The sequence below is a fragment of the Phoca vitulina genome, unplaced genomic scaffold, assembly GCF_004348235.1.
Source record: "Phoca vitulina isolate PV1807 unplaced genomic scaffold, GSC_HSeal_1.0 scaffold22, whole genome shotgun sequence".
NCBI lineage: Eukaryota > Metazoa > Chordata > Mammalia > Carnivora > Phocidae > Phoca > Phoca vitulina.
Window position 1 is genome coordinate 13935290 of NW_022589725.1, and position 25405 is coordinate 13960694.

At 39.5% G+C, this 25405-nt stretch overlaps 1 protein-coding gene across 5 annotated transcripts in view; it reads left to right on the plus strand.

Moving 5' to 3' along the window:
- The window catches only part of TPX2 (TPX2 microtubule nucleation factor), a 57961-nt gene that overhangs the window by 18078 nt on the left and 14478 nt on the right, over positions 1 to 25405 (plus strand). For all 5 annotated transcript variants that reach the window (XM_032419258.1, XM_032419262.1, XM_032419261.1 and 2 more), the window contains 8 exons: positions 1181 to 1307; positions 8519 to 8647; positions 9770 to 9898; positions 11887 to 12008; positions 13087 to 13238; positions 14281 to 14449; positions 18186 to 18327; positions 18986 to 19202. In XM_032419258.1, the coding sequence (XP_032275149.1) occupies positions 1181 to 1307; positions 8519 to 8647; positions 9770 to 9898; positions 11887 to 12008; positions 13087 to 13238; positions 14281 to 14449; positions 18186 to 18327; positions 18986 to 19202 (1187 nt within the window). The remainder of the gene's footprint in view (positions 1 to 1180; positions 1308 to 8518; positions 8648 to 9769; positions 9899 to 11886; positions 12009 to 13086; positions 13239 to 14280; positions 14450 to 18185; positions 18328 to 18985; positions 19203 to 25405) is intronic.

Below are 25405 nucleotides of genomic sequence, written 5' to 3' on the forward strand. Positions count from 1 at the left end.
TAGCATGATGTGTCTTTATATTTTAAGTGCATTTTTTGTAGACAGTTTATAATACATATTTTTTTAAGATTTTATTTTTAAGTAATCTCTACACCCAACATGGGGCCTAAACTTACAACCCTGAGATCAAGAGTCATATTCCCTACTGACTGAGCCTGTCAGGTGCCCTGTAAAATTTTTATATTAAATTTTTAAAAATGTAATCATTTCTGCTTTTAAATGGGGTAAGTGCCTCTATTGTAGCCTTGACATAATACAATATCATTTTTTTGTTTCTTTTTCTCCCCTCCAGAAAAAAATTTCTTTAGGGAATGAGCCAAATGATTGTTTTCTGGAATAAATAATGCATGAAATGTGTTTTCATAGCCTGACTTTTCTTCCATTTATTTGGTTGGATTTTTTTTCTTTTATGAAGGCTCAGTTCATAAGCTATACCAGCAAATGCTATTTCTTTCATGAAGCCTTTTCTTGATTGTTCTTTCTTCTTATTTTTTTTCTCCTTATTCTTTTTTTTTTTTTTTAAAGATTTTATTTATTTGGCAGAGAGAGATACAGCGAGAGAGGGAACACAAGCAGGGGGAGTGGGAGAGGGAGAAGCAGGCTCCCCGCGGAACAGGGAGCCCGATGCGGGGCTCGATCCCAGGATCCTGGGATCGTGACCTGAGCCGAAGGCAGATGCTTAACAACTGAGCCACCCAGGCACCCCTTTTCTCCTTATTCTTATAGTACTTTTTTGTTTCTGTTCCATGATGGCCATGGTAACATCAGAATACTTTATGATAAAATCTCTCCTTTCCCTTCCCACCCCTATTTCCCCTTTCTCAAATGCTACATCTTTTAACTCTTAGTGTTTTCAATTTCTGGAGGGGAGAAAAGCTGGTGATTATACCCATAATGCCAGATAATATGATTGTATCAGCATTAAATGTCAGAGATGCTTTTTTCTAAGGTGGTGACTTAGGCTGGCAGATAGGCCTTGGATCCTACATTTCTGCTTCAGCCAAAGTAGATTTTATAAATTGGTCTTCTGTATAAGATGTCACTGGAACTAATGGTTCCACTGCTTAGAAGGGATACACACACACACACACACACACACATATAGATATGTATGTATAAATATGTCTCTCCAACTTTTCCCTTGGGATTTGAGTGCTGACTAGTTTTTGCTCTCCCACAGTTGACAACACTTATTACAAAGAGGCAGAAAAAGAAAATCTGGTGGAACAGTCCATCCCATCAAATGCTTGTTCTTCCCTGGAAGTCAAGGGAACCACCTCAAAAAATACTCCAGTGCAGCCTCAGAGGTAAGACTGTTTCAGGGCTCAAAGTGGTGGTTATATTAATGGTGTTCAAAGAATAATTATTGTCAGAGTACCTACTATGTGTCCCATACTATATTAGACTCTTTATATTACCTCATTTAATCTTCATAACATTTATGAGTTGTAGATAGTATGCTTACTTTATTGATAAGGACTTAGAGGTACTAAGTTGCTTAAAATTTATATCAGAGCCAGATTTCAGACTGATCAGTTTGGTTCCAGAGCCCTTGCTGTTTGCACCATCAATATGGGTTGCAGTTAACTTGTGTGGATATATGACAGATATTTTTTTTCCTGTTTATAGGTTGTAAGTCAATTTCATAAGGGCAAGCATTATGTATTCTTACTGTGTCTAACAGTGTCTGGCAGGAGCAGAAGCTGAATAAATACTTGATGAATGAATGTATGGATGGATGGATGGGTGGGTTAAGCTGCAGTCTTGGCACTGTGATCTTAAAACATTTAATCTCTTTGAATGTTGTATTTGTATCAGTATCTTTTTCTTTTTTTTTAAAGAGAGGGAGTGAGTGTGGGGTGTGGGGCAGAGAGAGAATCTTAAGTAGGCTCCATGCCCAGCACGGAGCCTGATGCAGAGCTCAATCTCACAACCCTGAGATCATAACCTGACTGAAATCAGGAGTTGGATAGTGGTTGATAGTGTTGCTCAAGTCTTCCATTTCCTTATTGATCTTCTAAGTGTACTATCCATTATTAAAAATGGGGATATTGAAATCTTCAACTGTATTGTTAAATTGTCTATTTCTCCCTTTAATTTTTTCAGTTTCTCCTTCATGTATCTGGGGCTTTGTTATTATGTATATATATATATATATATATATATATATATGTATATACACACACACACACACACACACACACATACATATATATATATACAGATAATATGTATTGTTGCTCAGAAGTGATAAAATTACCCTTTGCAAAGCTTCATGTTGGCTTAAGGGTATTGCCTTTTGAGGATAGTATCATACAAGCTTATCCTAATCTTTTTTGATAAAGAAGCCCATTTTATTATTTTTTTAAATTTATGTTTTTATTATTTTTTAAAAGATTTTATTTATTTATTTATTTATTTATTTATTTATTTATTTGAGAAAGAGAGTGAGCATGTGAGTGGGGGAAGAGGCATAGGGAGAGGATCTCAAGCAGACTCCATGGTGAGCGTGGAGCCAGACGTGGGGTTCGATCTCACACCATGAGGTCATGACCTGAGCCAAAATCAAGAGTCGGAATCTGACTGAGCCACCTAGGTGCCCCGAGTAAAGAAGCCCGTTTTAATCAAAGAATTCTATGAAATCTGAACCAACTATATATCACAAGAGTCTTAAGAGATTACTACTCGTTGATTCTGTGGTTTCTGTTCCATGTTTAGATTGTGAATGAGGCCTACAGAAAAGGGATCCAGTGTCCTATAGATTTCTTCAGAATTCAGGAAAGTGTTAGTGTCTTCACTTCTCCATTTCGTGTATGATTGCTAAAATTGTCTTTCATCCTGACTGAATTCTGAATGCTTTTTGGAAGTGATAGTGTGACAGGAATCCGGCTACTCTCAGAGTTAGAAGACCTGAATGGTTTTTTGTTTTGTTTTATTTTTAAGGCAAGTACCTCTACCACTCAAAATCTCAGTTTACTGAGAATAACCAAATCCCTCAGGCTTCTTGTCAGAAAGGGCCAAATAAGATGGTATGTGACAGTACTTCGTAAATGATACTGCATTATGAAAATGCATAATAAGAGGTAAAACATTAGTGCCGTTAATCTCAGATCTCAGATTTATCTGAGTCCAGAGTTGCCTAATCTGGAAAGGAATGGCAGCTGGGATAGAAAGGTATAGAGTCATACAAATTCCCTACTATTTTATTTTCACATGGTTTTAATAGATAGTCTAAAAGATGGCCAAAACTTTATTTTTTTTTAAAGATTTTATTTATTTATTCATTTGAAAGAGAGAGACAGCGAGAGAGGGAACACAAGCAGGGGGAGTGGGAGAGGGAGAAGCAGGCTTCCTGCCGAGCAGGGAGCCCGATGCGGGACTAAATCCCAGGACCCTGAGATCACGACCCGAGCCGAAGGCAGACGCCTAACGCCTGAGCCACCCAGGCGCCCCGGCCAAAACTTCTTTGACACAGAATAGTTAAGAGTCAATAAGGCCTTAGTGTATCATAATAATTTTTCCATGGAGGTGTTGCTTTACCACAAATATATGTTTTAATTTTTGGTATCTCACCCCTTAGCCATTTCTCCCTAAAGACACCCAGCAATTCTTCTCTTGACTTTATAACATTACTGTATGTTGAATTTAAGTAATGGTCCGAAATAGTTCTGTATTTATGTGCTTTGCCTTCTTTCTTTCTAATTTTTATGATTCCCAGTTCATTTTTAAAAATTAACTAATTTTGCTGGGTAATAATTTGCATATAGTAAAATATACAGATCTTGAGTGTATGGTCTGATTAGTTTTGACAAATACATACCAGCATGCAACCATAATCTTACAATCAAAATATATAGAACATTTCCAACACTTCAGAAAGTTCTCTCATTCCTACCCCTTTATAGTCAATCTGTACTGCTTCTTCTGCCTTCTCACTCTCTCACCTCCCACCCAGAGGCAACCACTGTTCCAATTCCTGTCACCATTGATTAATTTGTCCTGCTCTAGATATTTTTTAATTAATTAATTTGAGAGGGAGAGAGAGCATGAGAGAGGGGGAGGGTCAGAGGGAGAAGCAGACTCCTCGCGGAGAAGGGAGCCTGATGTGAGGCTCGATCCCAGGACCCTGGGATCATGACCTGAGCCGAAGGCAGACGCTTAATGACTGAGCCACCCAGGCGCCTCCAGATATTTTTATAAATGGAATTATATGTACTCTTTTATATCTGACTGCTTTCATTTACCATGTGTTTTTGAGATTCATCCATGTCATTGCATGTATTGGTAGTTTGTTCCTTTTTATTGCTGATAAGTTCTGTTGAGTGGATATGCCATGATTTATTTATCCATTCAACAGATGATGGACATTTGGGTTGTTTCCAGTTTGGGGCTATAGAAAGCTGCTATGAGTAGTTGAGGACATGTATTTCTCTTGGGTAAATACTTAGGAGTGCAATTGCTGGACCATAATGTTAAATGTATGTTTGTAAGAAATAGCCAGAATGTTTTCCAAAGTGACCGTACCATTTATATTCCCACTAGCAATATGTGAGAGTTTCAGTTGCTCCATATCCTAGCCAACTTTTGGTATTGTCAGCCTTTTCAATGATATTTCATTGTTTTTAATTTGCATTTTTCTGATGACTAATGATGTTGATCCACATTTTCATGTGATTAGTGGCTATTCATGTATTTGCATACATAGCTTTTTTAGTCTGGCTCCCTGCAGTCTCCCCTGGGTCTACAAAGGTTAGAGGTCAGCCAAGACTTTGAGTTTATACTCAGGTTTAAGTGTTCATCCTCTCTGTGGCTCTCTTGCTTCTGGAGTTTTGCCTCTAAATTTTATTCAGCCCTCTTGCCAGCTCTGATGTTTGTCTACTGACACTTCAGGCTAGTAAGATGTTAGCTTTGTGCTATCCTACTATATACACAGTGGGGAATACACTTAATAAAAAAAGCAGCAAACTCACCAGTCTTATCTAGGCAGTTAAAGTCTTTTAAGTGTGGACGCCTCACCAGTTTCTGCTTGCCTTTTTGCTGGACCCCCTAGGTTTTCTCTAATGGTTTAGCCATCAGGCAGGAATTGTACAGAGTTTTTGGTCAGATTTTGAGTGAAATCTTTTCTGTAACTCTTTTACTTTCAGGATTTTCCTCTAAATTTCCAGCTGTTATACTGGCCTTGAATTCTATCTTCTGTTATCTCTAGCCAGTGAGACTGGAATTTTCTGCTATTGGAGGTGCTACGTTTGAGGCGTACCTCAGGCAAAAAAGCTACTAACTCATAATTCTTACCCTTTGCAGTTGCTGTTTTTCATGGATAAATGTTCCTCTGTTTTCTGCCTGCTTTTGGTCACTTTCCAGTGCCTTCAAATAGTTGTAGTTTTGTGTTTTGTCTGTGTTTTGTAATATGTACTCTTTATTACTCATTCAATACATCCGTTACTTCATTCCTTAATTGAATAAATTTGCTCTTTATTACTCCATGTATTTTTTTTATATGATTTTTATTTATTTGAGTGAGAGTGAGAGAGATCACAGAGGAAGAGGGAGAAGCAGACTCGCCGCTGAGCAGGGAGCTCAATATGGGGCTCGATCCCAGGATCCTGAGATCATGACCTGAGCAGAAGGCAGATGCTTAACTGGCCAAGCCACCCAGGCGCCCCTCCATGTATTTTTTAACATGTAATTTCTTTTAGAGATTATTAATATGAAATATTTGCAGATGAAAGATAGACATTTAGTTAGGATTTGCTTCAAAATCCAGAAGAGTGGATGGAGGGAAAACTGATACATGATTGGCTATGAGTAGATAATTTCTGAAACTAAATGAGTAATTAGTAGTTTATTATATTATTCTCTTTATTTTTAAAATATGCTTGATATTCTCCATAATAAAGATTTAAAAATTGTTACTCTATGCAGTAGCATAAAAGTCTGAATATGTAATAATGTCTTTACAGTGTTTAGGACTTTTTTTTTTTTTTAAGATTTTATTTATTTATTTGACAGAGACACAGTGAGAGAGGGAACACAAACAGGGGGAGTGGGAGAGGGAGAAGCAGGCTTCCCGCTGAGCAGGGAGCCCGATGTGGGGCTCGATCTCAGGATCCTGGGATTATGACCCGAGCCAAAGGCAGACGCTTAATGACTGAGCCACCCAGGCGCCCATACAGTGTTTGGGACTTTTATAAAGAAAATGTTGAGAGAAATTAAACAAGATCTAACTAAATGGCAGGGCATACCATATTTATGGTTGGGAGACTCAGTATTGTAAAGATGTCAATACTCCCTAACTGATCTAGAGATTTAATGCAATATTCATAAAAAACCCAATGGTTTTCACTTTGGACATTGATAAATTGATGCTAAAATTTATTGAGAAATGCAAAGGTCTAAGAATAGCCAGATACTTTTGAAGTGTCTGGTACATAGAAAGGCATATTATTATGAAGCTGCAATAATTAAAGCTTTATGGTAATACTCAAGGATTAATGAGACCAGTGGAATCAAATAGAAATTCACCTTCCCATATATGGACATGATTTATGACAAAGGTGGTACCACAGATCTGTGGGAAACAGTGCTCTCTCCCCTCCTTTAATAAACAGTGCTTGGCTAGTGGACACCCAGATAGAACAGAATGAAACTTGGTCCCTACCTCACTCCATATAAACGTTAATTCTTTTTTTTTTTTTTTTTTAAGTTTATTTATTTATTTCTTTAAACTCTACACCCAACATGAGGCCCGAACCCACAACCCTGAGATCAAGAGTTTCATGTTCCTGACTGAGCCAGCCAGGCACCCTAAAACAGTCAATTCTATGTGGAATTGTAGATCTAAATATGAAAGCTAACGCTCATATAAGGAAATATAGGTGAATATCTTTATGACCTTGGAATAGGGAAGATTTTTTTTTTTTTTTAATAGAATACAGAAAAGCACTGACCATAATGGTGAGGGCTATTGATGTATTTGAGACATTTATCTAATCAAATGATACCATAAAGAAAGTAAAAAGCCAACCCCCAAAGTGGGAGAAGATACTTGTGACACATAAAACCTACAAAGGGCTTATATTCATTATATATAAAGAATTCCTACTAATCAGGAAAGGATTGACCACCCAGTGGAAAACAAATAAGAGACTTGAACTAACACCTTATCAAAGAGGATATCCAAATGGCCAATAAACATGTGAAAAGTTGCTCTATCTCACTGGTAATCAGAGAAAAGCAAATTAAAACCACAGTGAGGGGCGCCTGGGTGGCTCAGTCGGTTAAGTGTCTGCCTTTGGCTCAGGTCATGATCCTGGGGTCCTGGGATCGAGCCCCGCATCGGGCTCCTTGCTCGGTGGGGAGCTTGCTTCTCCCTCTCCCCTTGCTCCTCCCCCCCCCGCTCTTGCTCACTTGCACTCTCTCTCTGTCAAATAAATAAGTAAAACCTTTAAAAAAAAAAAAAAACCCACAATGAGATTTTACTAGATACCAGCTAAATTAAGTCATCTGACAATATCAAGTGTTCAGGAGGGTGTAGAGCAATTCAGACTGTAATATAAACTTGCCAGGGTAAGCATAGATTGGTACAGTCACTTTGGAAAACAGCTTTAGTTGATATAACCAATGTCCTTATGACCTAACAGTCTTACAACTTATACCCAACAGCAACGTGTGTACATGTGTACCAAGAGACATATGTGAAAATTGGCAGTAGACTGGATAAATAGTGGTACATTACTACAGTGACTGTTAGACAGCATTGACAGTCAGTGAATTAAAGCTATATGAATCATGGTGGTTGAATCTCATAAACATAATGTTGAGTGAAACAAACCAGACAGAAAAAAATACATGCAGTAGTCTGATTATATTATCTAAAGGGGTTTTTTGTTGTTGTTATTCTTTGTTTTTTGTTTTCTTTCCAAACTAATGTACCATGTTTATGGAATGCATGCTAAATGGCAAAACGATAAAGAAAAAGTAATGATTACTATAAAACAAGTCAGGATAGTAGTGCTGCCAGTGTTCTGTTTCTTAGCCTGGGTTGTGATTTCATGAGTCTTTACTTTGTAATCATTTAACTTAATTTTTGTTTTGTACTCTTTTTGGTATGTGTTATATTTTACCAAAAAGGAGTAATAAAGGAAAAAATAAGCACCTTAGTCAGTTACCAGGAGACCTGATCTCAAATGTCAAGTCTGACAGCAATTAGCTATATAACAGGGTCAAGTCACCTCATCTTTTTTGACTTTTACCAATAAAAGGAGGGAGTTGTACTAGGTGATTGCCAGTACCTTAAAAAAAAAAAAAAAAGCTGCATTTAAGTACCAACATTTTATGATGAAATTTCAAAACCTATCAGTAAGACAAGAAGAGATTAAGTTTTTAGAGTGGAAATAATACTATTAAACTCTTTGTAGCCCTTGGCAGTTTGACATACTTTCACATTTGTGGGGCACAATTGCATATCTGTAGTAGATGGATTCATTTCAGATAAATTTTGTCAATTCCTGTATCATAGAAGATCTACTAGACTCTCTGCTCAGAAAGATTTGGAACAGAAAGAAAAACATCATGTAAAAATGAAAGCCAAGAGATGTGCTACTCCTGTAATCATCAATGAAATTCCACCCTCCAAAAAAATGAAAGTGTAAGTAGCTACAGCTTCTGTCAGTTGGCATAGGTTTTACTTCTGTTTGCTCCTATGGTTAATAGCAATGGTGCTTGTTCTTATTTTTATTAGTTAGGAATGTATTTTGCTGTAAGTAATAGCCTATTCAGCTAGAGTAGTTTATTTTTTTTAATTTTTATTTTTTTAATATTTTATTTATTTATTTGAAAGAGAGACAGCAAGAGCGAGAGAGGGAACACAAGCAGGGGAGTGGGAGAGGGAGAAGCAGCCTTCCCGCTGAGCAGGGAGCCCAATGCGGGGCTCGATCCCAGGACCCTGGGATCACGACCTGAGCCGAAGGCAGACACTTGATGACTGAGCCACCCAGGCGCCCCTGCGCTAGAGTAGTTTAAAGAATAGTGATTTATTTGCTTCACAGAAGTTTGCTGTTGGCTTCGGTTCAGTGACTGAACAATGCCAGGGCAACATCTCTGTGTTAGCTTTTCTTCATGCTTGTTACTCAAGATGGCAACTCTGTGTTTCTCAGCTTCTTCCTTGTGCTTGTTGCCACATTGTCACAAGGTAGCTGCTATATTTCTAGGTATCACATGCATGTTCAAGAGAAGAAGGAGGGTATGGCAAAGGACAAGGGACAGCACCCATATCACAAAAGTGAAAATATTCCAGAAACCCTGCTTATACTTAAGTTGCCCTACTGTGTCACTTGGATTCTCCCTAGTTGCAAGAGAGGCTGTTGAAACAAGTACAGTAATTTTGCCTTCGGACATTGCTGCCCCAAACAAAATTGGAGTTCTATTAATAAGAAAGAAAGTAGAATAGATATTGGGAAGATGGTTAGCTATCTGCCATTTGTGCATCTTATGATGATCAGTTGGAATCCCTCCCCACCCTCCTGAACCATCATCAGACAGTTCTCACCTTGACTTTTATTGGTGTGTTCTTGAAGTTTACCCATTGTATCCATTGGTACATATGATCTAATGGTGCTACTGGAAGAATCTTGTGGTTGAGACATGCTTGTCCTAAAGAATGAGAAAATTTAAGCCATATGTGGTAGATTTGGGGAGGAGAGTACAGCAGGGTATGCTTTAGGGAATTGAGAGTATTTTTTTTTTTTTTTTTTGTCCTTTTGAACTGAAGTTCTAACAATAAAAAGAAGCCAGAGGAAGAGGAAGAAGGCAGTGCTCATCAAGATACTTCAGAAAAATATGAGTCTTCCCCAGAGAAAGCCAAGGGCAGACATACTGTGTCTTGTGTACAGCCTGTGAGGTATGCTTCTTTCCTGAATTTAAACTTTAGAGTCAAAAGAGTAAAATTATAAGTGGGTATATCTGCAGTCTGGAGCACATGGAACTTGGGAAACTCATAAAGCTGTAATCATGGTGAGGTGAATTGTTTTATATCTTGGGAGATGCTCATCTTAAAGGTTGAGAAAAATATACTATTAAAGCAAATTAATCTGGGAAACAAATTGAGGGTTATGGAAAGGGAGGTGGGTGGGGGGACGGGGTAACTGAGTGATGGGCATTAAGGAGGGCATGTGATGTGATGAGCACTGGGTGTTATACGCAACTAATGAATCATTGAACATTACACCAAAAACTAATGATGTACTATATATTGGCTAATTGAATTTAAATTAAAAAAAAAGAATATTAAAGAAAGGCAAATTAAAAGAAATATAAAAGGAAAAAGTTAGTAAAGGTTTTTACTACCTGAATTGAACGGTTTTCATTTTGCCAAGCTCCCTTCTGGTCTTTACTCAAGCAAAAAATATATTTTCATAATCAGTATATAAGCAACTTTGGATTCTGTTTTCCTTGCTTGCCACGAGAGTATTTCATTTTTTTTCCTGTACTACTGTAAAATCTTCACATTTATCCTTTTTTAATAGTTAATAGTCTATCAAATTATATTTAACCATTTCCTGTTGAAAATGCAGTTACCGATTTTTCACTATTACAAAGAATCAGCGAACATCTTTATTGGCAGGGACTTTTCTTTGAGTAGTCTCTTTGGGCTAAAGAAAGAAAAATTCCTTGATTAAAGGATATGACTAGTGTTATGGCTACTGATATTAATTGCCAATTTTCTTTCTTTTTTTAAATTTAAATTTTATTTTTTAATACATACATTTAATACATTTTATTTTTAAATACATTTAATACATATTTTTGGGGGGGAGGGGCTGAGGAAGAGGGGGAGAGAGAGAATCTTAAGCAGACTCCCCGCCTGGTGCAGAGCCTGATGCGGGACATGATCTCACAACCCTGATATCATGAGCTGAGCCGAAATCAAGAATCAGAGATCCAACTGACTTAGCCACCCAGGCGCCCCACAAATTTTATTTCTGAAATGAATGTATATGAATTTACAGTGCCATCAGCTTTGGATGAATATTTTTATTTCTTTGTACTCTCATCCACATTGAATTTGTTTTTTTACATTTAAAATTGTTTCAAATTTAATTGATATGTTGATGGCATCAACTTATTTTAATTTTTACTTGATTGCTGATAGGATTGTGTTACTGTAATTGTAAACATCTTTTCCATATTTCCTCTTGGGTGAATTGTCTGTTTCCTTTTCTATTTATCTGTAAAGTGGTCTTAGTGATAGTCTCATTGCTAAGAATGGCTACTCTAAATTGAACCTTCACTATGTGTCAGGTACTTCGGAAATATCCGATTTAATAGTCACAAATATTCTGTGAGGATAAATATTTGTATTCTTCATTTTACAGTGGAGGTAACTGAGGCTCAGAGGTATTAAATAGTTTTCTCAAGAGCACATAGGCAGAAAATGAAATGTCAGGGTAGGCTTTGAGCTCTGGTTGGTTTCCCTCCTAAGTCTGTCCTCTCTTATCACAGTGTATATTTTATGTATGATAGACTTTTGTCATATTTCTTGTAAATATTTTCCCCATTCTGCTGGTATTTTAATCTTACTTTTTCTTGTGGCCTAAAAGCTAATCACTGTATAGTCAAATTTATGAGTCTTTTGTAGTATCTTCTATAGTCTATTTTAGCTATCTTTTTAAAAAATTTTCGATATTTTGGTATAAATTGTGAATTGGGTTTTTTTTCGTAGTGTTCCCTAATTAAGTCAATATCAGTTTATCAGATAATACTTTTTGGTTTTGATGGTTATTTTATCACAGGTTAAAAATCTGATCTATGTAATACCTTTAGACTCTTTTGAATCACAAACCTCTTTCTTCTCTCCTCTCTCATTTCCTTTACTGATTTGCCCCTTAGGCAGAAGATTCTCAAAAGTACTGAGGAGCAAGAGTTGGAGAAGAGAATGAAAATGCAACAGGAGGTGGTGGAGATGCGGAAAAAGAATGAAGAATTCAAGAAACTTGCTCTTGCCGGAATAGGTTAGCTTGGCTCTCGTTGAGTCTGATTTATGAAGGGTGCTTCTCATTATTTTGGTAGGGTTTTTGAAGTCTCTAAAAGGGAAAAAGGCTTTCCTGGTTAGTAGTCAGTAGAAAAAGATGTGTTTATTGGACAGCTGGTACCCTTTATATCCCAATGACCGTTCCCTAGAATGTTTTATATACATTGGACCAGGGCCCCTGGCTGGCTCAGTCAATAGAGCATGTGACTCTTGGTCTCAGGGTCATAATAAGTTCAAGCCCCAAGTTGGGCATAAAGACTACTTTAAAAAAAAAAGCATTACATACATTGGGCCTTTCTTAGAGCACACTGTTGCTCTCTGCCTCTAATTATAGGACTCACACCCATCTTTCGAGGCCTTTTTCCATGAGACCTTCCCTCATTTCTTCAAGTAAAATTAATTCCTCCCTCCTTTTTCTTCCTAATTCTTTTTCTTTGTATTAGAAAAAGAAGGCATTAGAATTGAGACAGAAGATAAAGCCATTGGGCAGGCCAGTTGTTTGTTGTTGTTTTCCCATTTTAATCCTAGACAGAGGAAAAGAAAGCTGAGCAAATCCAGTTGTAGCTACAGAGGAAGAGTAGGACTGAGGGAGCCAAGGGGTCAGAGTTCTGCTTTGCTCTGAAATAGAGTTATTATTGGTGGAGTCAAAGCTATAAAGCCCTGCGAAAAAGCACCCCTGGAGTTTATAGGGTTTCCCTCTTAGACATGTTTAGTTAAGTATGCTTTTTAAGTCAATTTATAGCTTTTCCTGTCAAAAGAATTCCAGTTACTGTGTGTCTCCAGAGCTATGACCACACTTGGGAGATGGGATTCTTCTCCCCTTGTGCCACCTCTTTGCAGTTTGCATCTGATCAAAGGTCCTCAAACCGATAGTACTCAATGAATAAGGTACATATAGTAGTGTCCCTGAGGACTGTTTCAAGTTTTGGGTGATGTGTAGAGAGTGAACAAAGTTAGATCCATGGTGATAGAAATACTGAAAGGACTGGATAAAGGAGATTTACCGATATTCTCTATTCTTAGTGTTACCTGTGTGTTTTACTCTGCTTCTCACTCAGGGCAACCTGTGAAGAAATCAGTGAGCCAGGTAACCAAATCAGTTGACTTCCACTTCCGCACAGATGAGCGAATCAAACAACATCCTAAGAATCAGGAGGAATATAAGGAAGTGAACTTTACATCTGAACTGCGAAAGCATCCTCCATCTCCTGTAAGTTGATGGGCTCAGTGGATATTCTTGTTACTAATTCATCAAGGATTCAGGTGTAGTAGTTCTGGTCACTACTTCTAATAATATAATTGAGAGAAGCATGTTTTTGAGTTAAGATAGATCTAAATCCTCACTTTGCCCTGTTTGCTATATGATCTTGGAGAAATCACTCTATTATTCTGGGAAGCATCTTACGAAGTTGCTGTGAAACTGAGTTGAGAATGTACATAAAGCACATAGAATTATGTGTGGCAAACTGTCAGTCCCAGCTTGTTGCAGTTTGTGCTGTTACAAAATTATTTAAAAAAGTCTTGTGTTTACAGAGTTGTGTACAATATATGACAGGGCTTATGGGAAAAATGGTGTTGGGGCAGACCACTCAAATCTAACAGAAACAGTAAGAATCCTAAGTGAAAATTCTATTACTAAGAATTTCTACTTGCATTTGCAGTGCACATCATCACTTGTTGAAATCAGTCCTTTGCAGTCTTAAACCCTGGGGTTATGCTTCTTCCTTTGAGATGTCAATCCTTAAAGAGTTTTGTTTCCAATCAGAGATCAATTTTATGAAAGTTAATCATCCAAGGACTAGGCTTCTTCATCTCTTAGTTTTGGGAAAGATGTCTGCAGAGATTCTGATTCAGGCAGCTACCTGGCCTGATCCAGACCCAGAACCCAAATCAGCTTTTTCTTAATGGGTTTGGGGGTGAGGGCAATACCTTTGCAACTTTTATTTTCTCCTTCTAATTCTCAGAAAACTTGTTCTTGCTGGCTTTAAAACATTGACATTCTTGGGAACAATCACCTTATTTACTATTGCAGAACAGACAATTTGTTAAGTGCTAGATCCTTTCTCCCTTTTTTAAAAGATGGGAGTGGACTAGTTTTAACCCTTGCTCAAGGACTGACAAATTTAGGAATGATAATTTTGGTTTCACCGCAGGCCTTTTTTCTTTTGATCCTCTGTGCTGAATATGCAGCTTGTGGTAGATCTGAGCTCTTCCATAACACTTCATTGGGAGAATAACTTCTTTCTTTACAGGCCCGAGTGACTAAGGGATGCACCATTATTAAGCCTTTCAACCTGTCCCAAGGAAAGAAAAGAACATTTGATGAAACAGCTTCTACGTACGTGCCCCTTGCACAGCAGGTGGAAGCCTTTCATAAACGAACCCCTAACAGATATCACTTGAGGAGCAAGAAGGATGATAGTAAGTTTCATACCAATGTTATAGCCTCCCCTAGAATTCCCTTTGCTTATACACATTTGCCTTTAGTTGAAATCCTAGCTTTTGAACTAAAGTATGGCATGTGCCTGTATGCAGACAACAAATGTACCATTGAGCATCTCTGAACTCCCCCACCCCACCCCGGCTATCTGTCTACTTAGACCCATCAACCACCTTGATCCTCCTGATCAGTAATTGACCAGGAATTATACCTTCGCCATGTGTCAGAGTGTCATGGTGCAGCTAGTGACCTATAGAAAATGAAAGCATTCCATTCATTCAGGGTTATGTGCTTTTGTTCAGCCATTCAACAAACTTTACCACTGCAAACCAGGCACTGTTGGGTGTAGGGGGTATAGCAGTGAATAAAATGGACTTGGTGCTGCTCAATAGCAAGTCTCTAACTCAGTGAGAGAGAGAAATAGATCATTACAAATTATGGTAAGTACTATGAATGTAGAGGGGGATGTAAGAGTCAAGAGAGCGGGGAGATAGGTAGAACATGTCTTTGACCTGAGAAGTCCCTGGCAGTGAAAGCAGTTGAAGATCCGGAGCAGAAAGGAGATAACCAGTGATTGATACCTGCATGAGCAGGTAGGGGAGGGATACTTAGCTCTTGAGGAGTGCTTGTTCTTTGAAGGGAGGGTGGAAGAGAGAGGAATGGATGTAAATGCTGGCAGGTTTGTAGTCATTTGTCAAATTTTAGATTAGAAAAATAATGAAATGGTTTTTTTTTATTCTAACAGAAATTTAAATATTAAACATGACTTTCCAAATAATATATGACTTTTATTTTATTTTATTTATTTTTTTTTTGGTTAATATATGACTTTTAGAGTCTGATATGCCCTGCTTTTAGAATCTTGTTCCTGGTAAATAGAAAGAAAAATTATTTTCTGCAATTTAAAAAAAAATTTAAATTCCAGTATAGTTAACATAGGTGTTTTATTAATTTCATGTGTGCCAACAATTCTCTACATTACTCAGTGCTTATCATGATAAGTGTACTCTTAATCCCCTTCACCTATTTCACCCATCCCTCCACCCACCTCCCCTCTGGTAACCATCAGTTTGTTCTCTATAGTTAAGAATCTGTTTCTTGGTTTGTTTCTTTTTTCTTTTGTTTGTTTTGTTTTTTTAAATTCCACATATGAGTGAAATCTTATGGTATTTGTCTTTCTCTGACTGATTTATTTCACTTAGCATTATACTGTAGGTCCAACTGTGCTGTTGCAAATGGCAAGATTTCCTTTTTTTGTATGGCTGAGTAATATTCCATAGTGTTTGTGTGTGTGTGTGTGTATGTGTACATGTATATTTGTCTTCTTTATCCATTCATCTATTGATGGACACTTGGGCTGCTTCCATAATTTGGCTATTGTAAATAATGCTACAGTAAACATAGGGGTGCACATATCTTTTTGAATTAGTGTTTTTGTATCTTTGGGTAAATACCCAGTAGTGGAATTACTGGATTATATGGTAATTCTATTTTTAATTTTCTGAGGAACCTCCATACTGTTTTCCGCAGTGGCTGCATCAGTTTGCACTCCCACCAACAGTGCGCAAAGGTTCTTTTTTCTCTACATCCTCACCAGCACTTGTTTCTTATGTGTTTTTTGTTTGTTTTTTGGGGCGTTTTTTTGTTTTTGTTGTTTTAAGATTTATTTATTTGAGAGAGAGAGAGGTAGAGAGAGAGAGAACATGAGCTGGGGTAGGGGTGGAGGGAGAGGGAGACAAGCAGACTCCCTGCTGAGCAGGGAGCCTGATGTGGGGCTCAATCCCAGGACTCTGGGATCATGACCTGAGCTAAAGGCAGACGCTGAACTGACTGAGCCACCCAGGTGCCCCCTCTTGTGTTTTGTTTTGTTTTTTTTAAAGATTTTATTTATTTGACAGAGAGACACAGTGAGAGAGGAAACACAAGCAGGGGGAGTGGGAGAGGGAGAAGCAGGCTTCCCGCTGAGCAGGGAGCCCGATGTGGGGCTCGATCCCAGGACTCTGGGATCATGACCTGAGCCGAAGGCAGACGCTTAACGACTGAGCCACCCAGGCACCCCCCGTCTTGTGTTTTTGACTGTAGCAATTCTGATAGGTGTGAGGTGACTGACCTTTCATTGTGGTTTTGATTTGCATTTCCCTGATGATGAATAATGTTGAGCATCTTTTCATGTGTCTGTTGGCCATCTGTATGTCTTCTTTGGAGAAGTGTCTGTTCGTGTCTTCTGCCCATTTTTTTTTTTTTAAGATTTTATTTATTTGACAGAGAGAGACACAGCAAGAGAGGGAACACAAGCAGGGGGAGCAGGAGAGGGAGAAGCAGGCTTCCCGCTGAGCAGGGAGCCTGATGTGGGGCTCGATCCCAGGACCCTGGGACCATGACCTGAGCCGAAGGCAGACGCTTAACGACTGAGCCACCCAGGCTCTCCTTTTCTGCCCATTTTTAAATTAGATTATTGGGGGTTTTTTGGTGTTGAATTGTATAAGTTCTTTAGATATTTTGAATACTAACACTTTACTGGATATGTTGTTCGCAAATATCTTCTCCCTTTCATAGGTTGTCTTTTAGTTTTGTTGTTTCCTTTGCTGTGCTGAATCTTTTTATTTTGATGTAGTCCCAATAGTTTATATTTGCTTCTATTTCCTTGCTTCAGGAGACAGATCTAGAAAAATGTTGCTGTGGCCGATGTCAGAGAAATTCCTTACTGCCTGTGCTCTCTTCTAGGATTTTTATGATTTCAGATCTGACATTTAGATCCTTAATCCATTTTGAGTTTATTTTTGTATATGGTGTATTTTCTGCAATTTTTATTTAAAACTTTATATAGTTATAAGTAACGGTTGTATGTATACTTGAAGACTGGCTTATTTCTAAAATAAATAGATTTGGTTTCTTTTTTTTTTTTTTTTGAAGATTTTATTTATTTATTTGACAGAGAGAGAGAGAGCAAGAGCAGGAATACAAACAGGGGGAGTGGGAGAGGGAGAAGCAGGCTTCCGGCTGAGCAGGGAGCCCGATGCAGGGCTTGATCCCAGGACCTGGGATCGTGACCTGAGCCAAAGGCAGACGCTTAATGACTAAGCCACCCAGGCGCCCCTAGATTTGGTTTCTGTCTCCTGCTGTTATGTGTTCAGATCTAAATTAGAGGATTCATTCTACATAATTATGAAAATTGACAAGGTTGCCCTGGTCAGGTGAATCAATGTTTTCCATGAATGGTAGTGAAGGTCTTAAGATTGATGCTTTGACATAGTTTTTTTTACTTTCTCTATTTGAGTTTCTGTGAGAGGTGTTCTTGGTGTTTTGATATAGATGCTTTTAGAGAATTCACAAAATTGGGAGTTAATACTTGATCTTTAGAAAGGCCTTATTTTAAAGCTGGAATAAGCAACAATCTTATGTGTCAATAACAACCAAAATAGTTGGCATTATCAATAGAAAGGCAGCACATGCCTATGCAGTGATGACTCCATCAGACACAAATGGATTTTAAGTTCAGAAAATGATAGTAGAGTTTACCCAAAGACAGCCTTCATCATACTCCTCAATAAAGAGTGACTGGCGAGAAGGGGCTGCATGTTTGTCAGGTTGGCTGACATGAGCTGAGTGTGGAGAGCAGCCACTCTGATTTGGCATCATGGGCTGCCTAGCCGAGTCAGCACCTACAGTAAACAGGGTCTCGGAGAGCTAGGTGAATGTCTTGGTCTTGCTTTATAGCTCTGTTACCCTCCAAATCTGCTGTGGTCAAGATATCCAGAGACCCACAGACTCCTGTGTTGCAAACCAAACAGCGCACAAGGCCTGTGACCTGCAAAAGTGCAGCGGATCAGGAGGCAGAGGAGCTCGAGAAACTGCAACAGTAAGTCCCATCGCAGTATTTGAGGAAGAGTTCCAAGTACCTGTTTTCTTTTCAGTTCTATAATGGGGATAGTTGCTGTTTTTCTTGCCATTGGAATTTATGACATTTGAGTTACAGGCTCTCTATAGTCTGTGCCCCTGCCTCAATGATTAAAAAATTAGAAGTGGGAATATGGAGATATCCTGGAGTATAAACTGGTAAAAAAACGAATGCAGAGGTTGGGGTGGGAGAACTTACTCAGGATTCTAATTAAGGAGTGTCCTCTGAACTTCGTTTAGGTAGATGCCACCCTTTATGGCTACCCAAGGGCTCATTACAGCTATTATTGGTGGAGGAAACTGGAACATAATGTGGTCAGCACTGGAGTTTGTCTCCTGTATTCTGCTTTCATTGCTTTTTGTACTTCTTTTGAGGAGGGGCAGCTTCCTCTGGGAAGAGAAACCCCAATCTTTAAAGTGGTGGGAATGTTAGAACTGGCTCCTTAATTCTTTGCTCTGGAGGTAGAGACAAAGACTATGGAGAGAGTTGAAATTTTGCTATGCTTGGGTAATCATAATAATTACTGTTTTTCTGTTTTGGCCTACTTTGTTGTTTGTATAGCTTTTATTTTATTAACAAAATTTTTTTTGTGGTTGTCATTTAAACTCTCATCTTACAGATACAAATTCAAAGCACGGGAACTTGATCCCAGAATTCTTGAAGGTGGGCCCATCTTGCCCAAGAAACCACCTGTGAAGCCACCCACTCAGCCTATTGGCTTTGATTTGGAAATTGAGAAGAGAATCCAGGAGCGGGAGTCAAAGAAGAAATCAGAGGATGAACACTTTGAATTTCATTCCAGACCTTGCCCTACTAAAATCTTGGAAGATGTTGTGGTAAGAATGGTTGAGGCTCTGCATGCTGGCGGAAACGTCCTGCTCGTGACCAAACATCCAACCGTTTACAAATGTTTGAGTAGATACTATGATCAGGGCATTGTATTAGGAGCTGTAGGTGATAAAGAGACACATCAGAAGTGGATTTTGCTCTCAGGAAAGTTAAAGTTGAGTAAGGGAGACAACATATGTGTAAATAATATAAAATTAGAAGTGTTCTAAGAGAGGTGACAGTTGAAAGTACTATAGGAATTCAAAGGAGATAATGATTTCTTCCAGACAGAAGGTTCAGGGAATGCTTTGTGGAGGAGGGAGCATATGACCCAAGCCTTCACATCATCATCATCATCATCATCATCATCGTCTGTTGTTACTGTCATAATCACTGACACTTTCACTATGTGCCAGGCATGCTCTAAGCCCCTTCCATGTATTAACCCATTCATTTTGACCACAACGCCTTCAGGTGATTTACTGTAATTATCACTGGTTTCAGATGAGGCAGTTGAGGTGCAGAGAGTTAGGTGGCATTCCTAGGGCACTCTGCTAGTGAATGGTGGAGCAAGGATAAGAATTCAGGCACTCTAGCTCCAGAGTTCCTGATCTTAACACTTCATTATATTGCCTCTCCATTATATGGTAGAATTTGGACTTGTAGAAATGCAGGTGGACTGGCAGAGCATTCCAGGCAGAAGTAACATAAAAGCCTGAAGGTGGGAAATACAGTGGGGGGTTACTGGAAAGTGGGTGGAGTCAGTTAAGCTAGAGAAAAGAAGGATATCAAGAGGAGCAAGTGGAAACTAGCTCAGAGAAGTGGGTTGTGTGTTGGTGGGCTTATAGTCAGGATTTTAGAGAAAATGTACAATTAGGAAGAGATGCCACAGTCAAAGAATAAGTAATAGAGTTCATCTACATAAGTGCAAAGATGGGTTTTAGATAATTTCTGTGCAGATGGGGAAATATTCTCCTCCTGCATTGGACTGACTTATGTCCAGGTACTAAGAATTTTCTTTTCCCATTTTCTTTCTTTTTGCTTGTCCTTTTGAGTCATCATGGTTTTAAGTGAAACTGTGCACCAATATATTACCTTGGACTGTGTACTTAGTTTTGTTTACTCTATTTTCTTAGCACTAAGTCAGAAGCAACCCAGAGTTATGTTTTCCAGGCTTTAGAAAAGCATCATAAAGCTTAGAAATAGTTCTTCCCCTGTTCCCACCCCTTACCTTCTTTCAACTGAGAGCTTTCTGCATATGAGACCGCCTTCCTTTCTTTCTTTTTTTTTTTAATAAAGATTTTATTTATTTATTTGACAGAGAGAGAGAGCAGGAACACAAGCAGGGGGGGAGTGGAAGAGGGAGAAGCAGACTCCCTGCTGAGCAGGGAGCCCAGTGTGGGGCTCGATCCCAGGACTCCGGGATCATGACCTGAGCCAAAGGCAGACGCTTAACGACTGAGCCACTCAGGCGCCCCCCTTTCTTTCTCTCCCTTCCTTCCTTCCTTCCCTCCCTCCTTCCCTCTCTTTCTTGCTTTCTTTCTTTCCTTCTTTCTTTCTTTCTTCTTTAAGATTTTATTAATTTATTTGTCAGAGAGAGAGAGAGCACAAGGCAGGCAAGGGAGAAGCAGGCTCCCTGCTGAGCAAGGAGCCTGATGCGGGACTCAATCCCAGAATCCTGGGATCATGACCTGAGCTGAAGGCAGACACTTAACTGACTGAGCCACCCAGGCTCCCCTGACTTTATATATTCTTAAAATCAACTCATTTTTAAGGTAATTTTAAAGGGAACATTTAAATCACTATGTAAATGGAACACCAGTACTTTTTGCCATGAATAACAATAGTAATAGCTAATATATAAAGCTTATTTGCCAAGTTTTAGTCTAAGCTCTTCAATTTATATAATAACTTATTTAATTCTCATAATAACCCTATGAGGTAAACACTATAGGTCTTATTATCAATCTGTTCTACAGTTAGGAAATACAGAGATTAAATAACTTACCCGAGATCATAAACTAACCAATGGCAGAGCTGGGATACTAGGTAGTATGGTTTCAGGGTCTGTGCTTTTATATTAAAATGGAAGGTACCTTTTTATTTTTATTTATTTTTATTTTTTTATTTTTTGTGAGTAAAGCGATGGAAGTTTATTAAGTGAAGATACAGAAAAAGCTCTCAAGAGTGAGAGGGGTCCTGACAGGGTTGCCACGGGGTTGCCAACGAGGGCCTTTAGGGTTCGTTTTTTATAGAAAGCTAACCAGGGAACTTAAATCCTTTTGACATCTCTATTGATAACACCTTCAATGGCTTACTTCCTTTTTAGGGGGTAATTATTCTTTGTTGGTCACAGGTGATTATCATAAAGACACCCACCACACACCCCTAGGGCAGGGTGGTCCTCCACCCCACTCCACACACCTAGGGCAGGGAGAAGGTACCTTTTTAAATGGAAAGGTCTTAGGAAATATGTGACTATTAAGAAAAGCAGTCTGCATCCCACCTAACATCCCCTTCCATATTATCCGTCTTACCTGAACTTTATTTTTAGAAACGCTGATTTAGGAAATTGGGCTGGCAGTTTGTTTTACTTTGGACATGCTAGGGTGAAGTGGTACGTGTGGAAGGGTGCCTAGAGTTCAGTAGGAGTTAGTTAAGTGAGATCTTGAAGTAGCCTTGTACCAGGTTATGCCTTGTTGAGAATTCTGGATAAGCAGATCAGCAATGCACTAGGTAAGTAAGTAAGATGCAACTGAATTGACGTGGTGCTCCAGGGAAGTGTTTGCCAAATCCAGCAGGTTCTCAGAATCCTCTGGGGATCTTATTACATAAACAGATTCCTGGGCCCCACCCCTGGAGTTTTGATTTGTTATGTGTAGCATGGAAGAGAGAGAGCCTCAGTGAGAACTTAGTGTCTGACACACAGTAAGCAGTCATGTTGTTAATAGTAATAACTGTCATTTTATCGCATGCTTACCTCATACTGAGTGTTCTATGTAGATTATCGTACTTATTTCTTGAAACAATTCTTAAGAGATAGGTTTTATTTTTAGCCCTATTTTTTGGATAAGGAAGAGACATTAGGAGGTGTCTAGTATGCAGAACCAGGATTTGAACCCATCATCTCCTCCAGCACTATTATTATTCTACCCCACAGTGCTGACTTACCATTGTTTATTTTAGCAAACCCAGTTTTTGAGTTTGACACTGGCTGTTTGTAGTTCTCCCTTCTAAAATTTCCAGTGATTTCACTTCAACTCTTGGTTTCTAGAGAAGCAAAGCATAGGAGACATTAGGTGTCTTCTCTCTCACCCTCTTCATTTTTTAGAAAGGGAGGCTTTGAAAGAGGAATGTGGCTTGCTCATGGAACCATTTTTAAAAGTTGGTGGCAGAATCGAGATTAGGTCCTCTAACTTCTAGTTTGGGATTCTTCTAGCAGAACAGAGGAGCCTGCTTCCCAGAGCCCAAATGCAGCTTGTCTGTTTGCCACTGTTCTTCATCCACGTCCCTCTGGTGCTGAAACTCTTTCTGCGTGTCCTTATGGTATTTCTTGTGCTCTTAAACTTGTGGTTGATGGGTGGCAAGGAGACAACAAGGCTGATGAGAGATGGGCTTGGGCAGCGGTGGGCCATGAGGCAGAGATGAAAAAAGGGCTCTTGGGGCAGAGGTGGAGTGATGAAAACCTTGAGCTCAAGAGTGTGAAATGTGAACTTGGTGCCGACATCTAGTGGGGAGATGGGGCACCACAGAGGTGGATGTGGTGTCGGTGAGGCCAGTGAGTAATTTTAGCAGCGATATTTTAGGGATGACTTGGGGAGACCAGCAGGCTTTTTTTTTCCATACTCCCTGAGATAACATTGCCTCATAGTAATTTCCTAACCGCTCTTGTCCCAGGGCATTTGGGGGCATATCCTGCCATAGGGAGAAGTGCTCACCCCTAACACCCCCTCTCCCATCCCGGGCTGCTTTCCCTAAATGCGCCATCTGTCCACCCACATTGCCCACTTCTAACCACATACCGCTTCTCTAGAGCTATCTTTCCGGAGCTTCCCATTAGGAGCTTCCCCCCGTTATCCTTTAGCTGCATATTCTGCTAGGTTTCTTCAGAGCACTTTTTGAAAATCAGGGAATACCTGATTTGTTACCTTTTCGTTGTCTCTTTTCCTCCACTAGAATGTGAGCTCCCTGAAAGCAGGGACTGTATACATCTGTCTTAGTCACTTTTATATCCCCTGCACCTAATATCGCTGCAGAAGCACTCTGATATTGGGTAATTGAGTGAGTAACAGTACCAGCTGAAATGCACCGGCCTAGGCTGTGTTAGGTACTAGGAATTCAAAGATGGGGGAAAACACATCACTCCTCCTCAAAGTTTTCAGTTTGGTGGAGCAGATTGATATGTAAACAAATAAGGACAGTACTGTCAATCAGCATACATTCACTGAACTAATTACTACTTCTTGTAGGTCCTGTGGAGAATGCAAAGGAATGTAAATGGCCACATTCCTGCCCTCAAAGAGCTTACAACTAGGGAAACTTAAAATAGTAAAACAAGAAGCCTTCTGTTTTTAGAAAACCAAAATTCATTTTTTAAATTTTTGTTTAATTTTTTTTTAAAAAATATTTATTTATTTATTTACCTATTTATTTATTTATTGAGAGAGAGAGAGACAGAGAGCATGTGACCGATGACCGGAGGGAGGGGTAGAGGGAGACAGAATCTCAAGCAGACTCTGTGCTGAGCACGGAGCACGACACGGGGCTCAATCTCACGACCCTGAGATCACTACCTGAGCCGAAATCAAAGAGTCTGGCACTTAACCAGGTGAGCCACCCACGTGTCCCCGCTTTTTAAAATTTCTGATTGAGCCCCCAGTTAGTGTTGATTGCAGTAGAGATGGGGTATGGGTGGGTAGTTGCTGCAGAGTTGATATTCATAAATCACCTTTTCCTCTCCCCCAATTAGTGAGGATTGAGCCCACTCCTAGATAGCTCTTTCGTGGCTTATTTATTAGAGATTTCCGTTGCTCTTTTATTTATTTATTTTTCCAAAGATTTTATTTATTCATTTGACAGAGAGAGAGAGACAGCGAGAGAGGGAACACAAGCAGGGGGAGTGGGAGAGGGAGAAGCAGGCCTCCCGTGGAGCCGGGACTCCGTCCCAGGACCCTGGGATCATGACCTGAGCCGAAGGCAGACGCTTAACGACTGAGCCACCCAGGCGCCCCTCCGTTGCTCTTTTAAAATGCATCTCTCTGCTGAGTGGATGTAGAGAGGGGAAGAAAGGAAAAGAGGGATTATTTTAGAATTAAATGAATCCTCAGGTATTTATTTCAATTACTTTATGAAAAGAAATGAGCTGGGTGGCTCAGTCAGTTAAGTGTCTGACTTTGGCTTAGGTCATGATCTCAGGGTCCTGGGACCAGGCTCCGCGTTGGGCTCCACACTCGGCAGGGAATCTGCTTCTCCCTCTCTCTTGCCCCTCCCCCCACTCGTTTTCTCTCCCCCCCAGTAAATAAAATCTTAAAAAAAAAAACAAAACCAGGGTGCCTGGGTGGCTCAGTCAGTTAACTGTCTGCTTTTGGCTCAGATCATAATGTCAGGGTCCTGGGATCGAGCCCCACATCAGGCTCCCTGCTCATCAGGCTCCCTTCTCTCCCTCTGCTGCTTCCCCCTGCTTCTGTTCTCTTCTTCACGCTCTCTCTCTCTCAAATAAATAAATAAAATCTTTAAAAAAAAACAAAAACCCAAGGCCTAGAAGGCTCTCTAATGTGCCCCAAGTTATGCAGATTAGAATCAGAGCAGGGCTGGAACCAACCTCTGAGCCTTGCTTCCTGTTCTTCCCACTCCCGCATGCCCTGAGTGTGCTCGAGCAAGAGACTGGTGGCCACCTGTAGAACAACAGGCTCTTGTTGTTTTATGGTAAGCATTATTTGAAAACCCATTTCATGGACTTTTGTCACTCTCATTACAATTTCTGCTATATGGGATTTCACTGTTCTAGGGATCCTGGATTTCTTTCTTTTTTTTTTTTTTTTTTTTAAGATTTTATTTATTCATTCGAGACACAGAGATACAGAGAGGGAGAGAGCACGAGCAGGGGGAGAGGCAGAGGGAGAAGCAGGCTCCCCGCTGAGCCAGGAGCCAATGTGGGGCTCAATCCCAGGAACTTGGGATCATGACCCGAGCCGAAGGCAGATGCTTAACC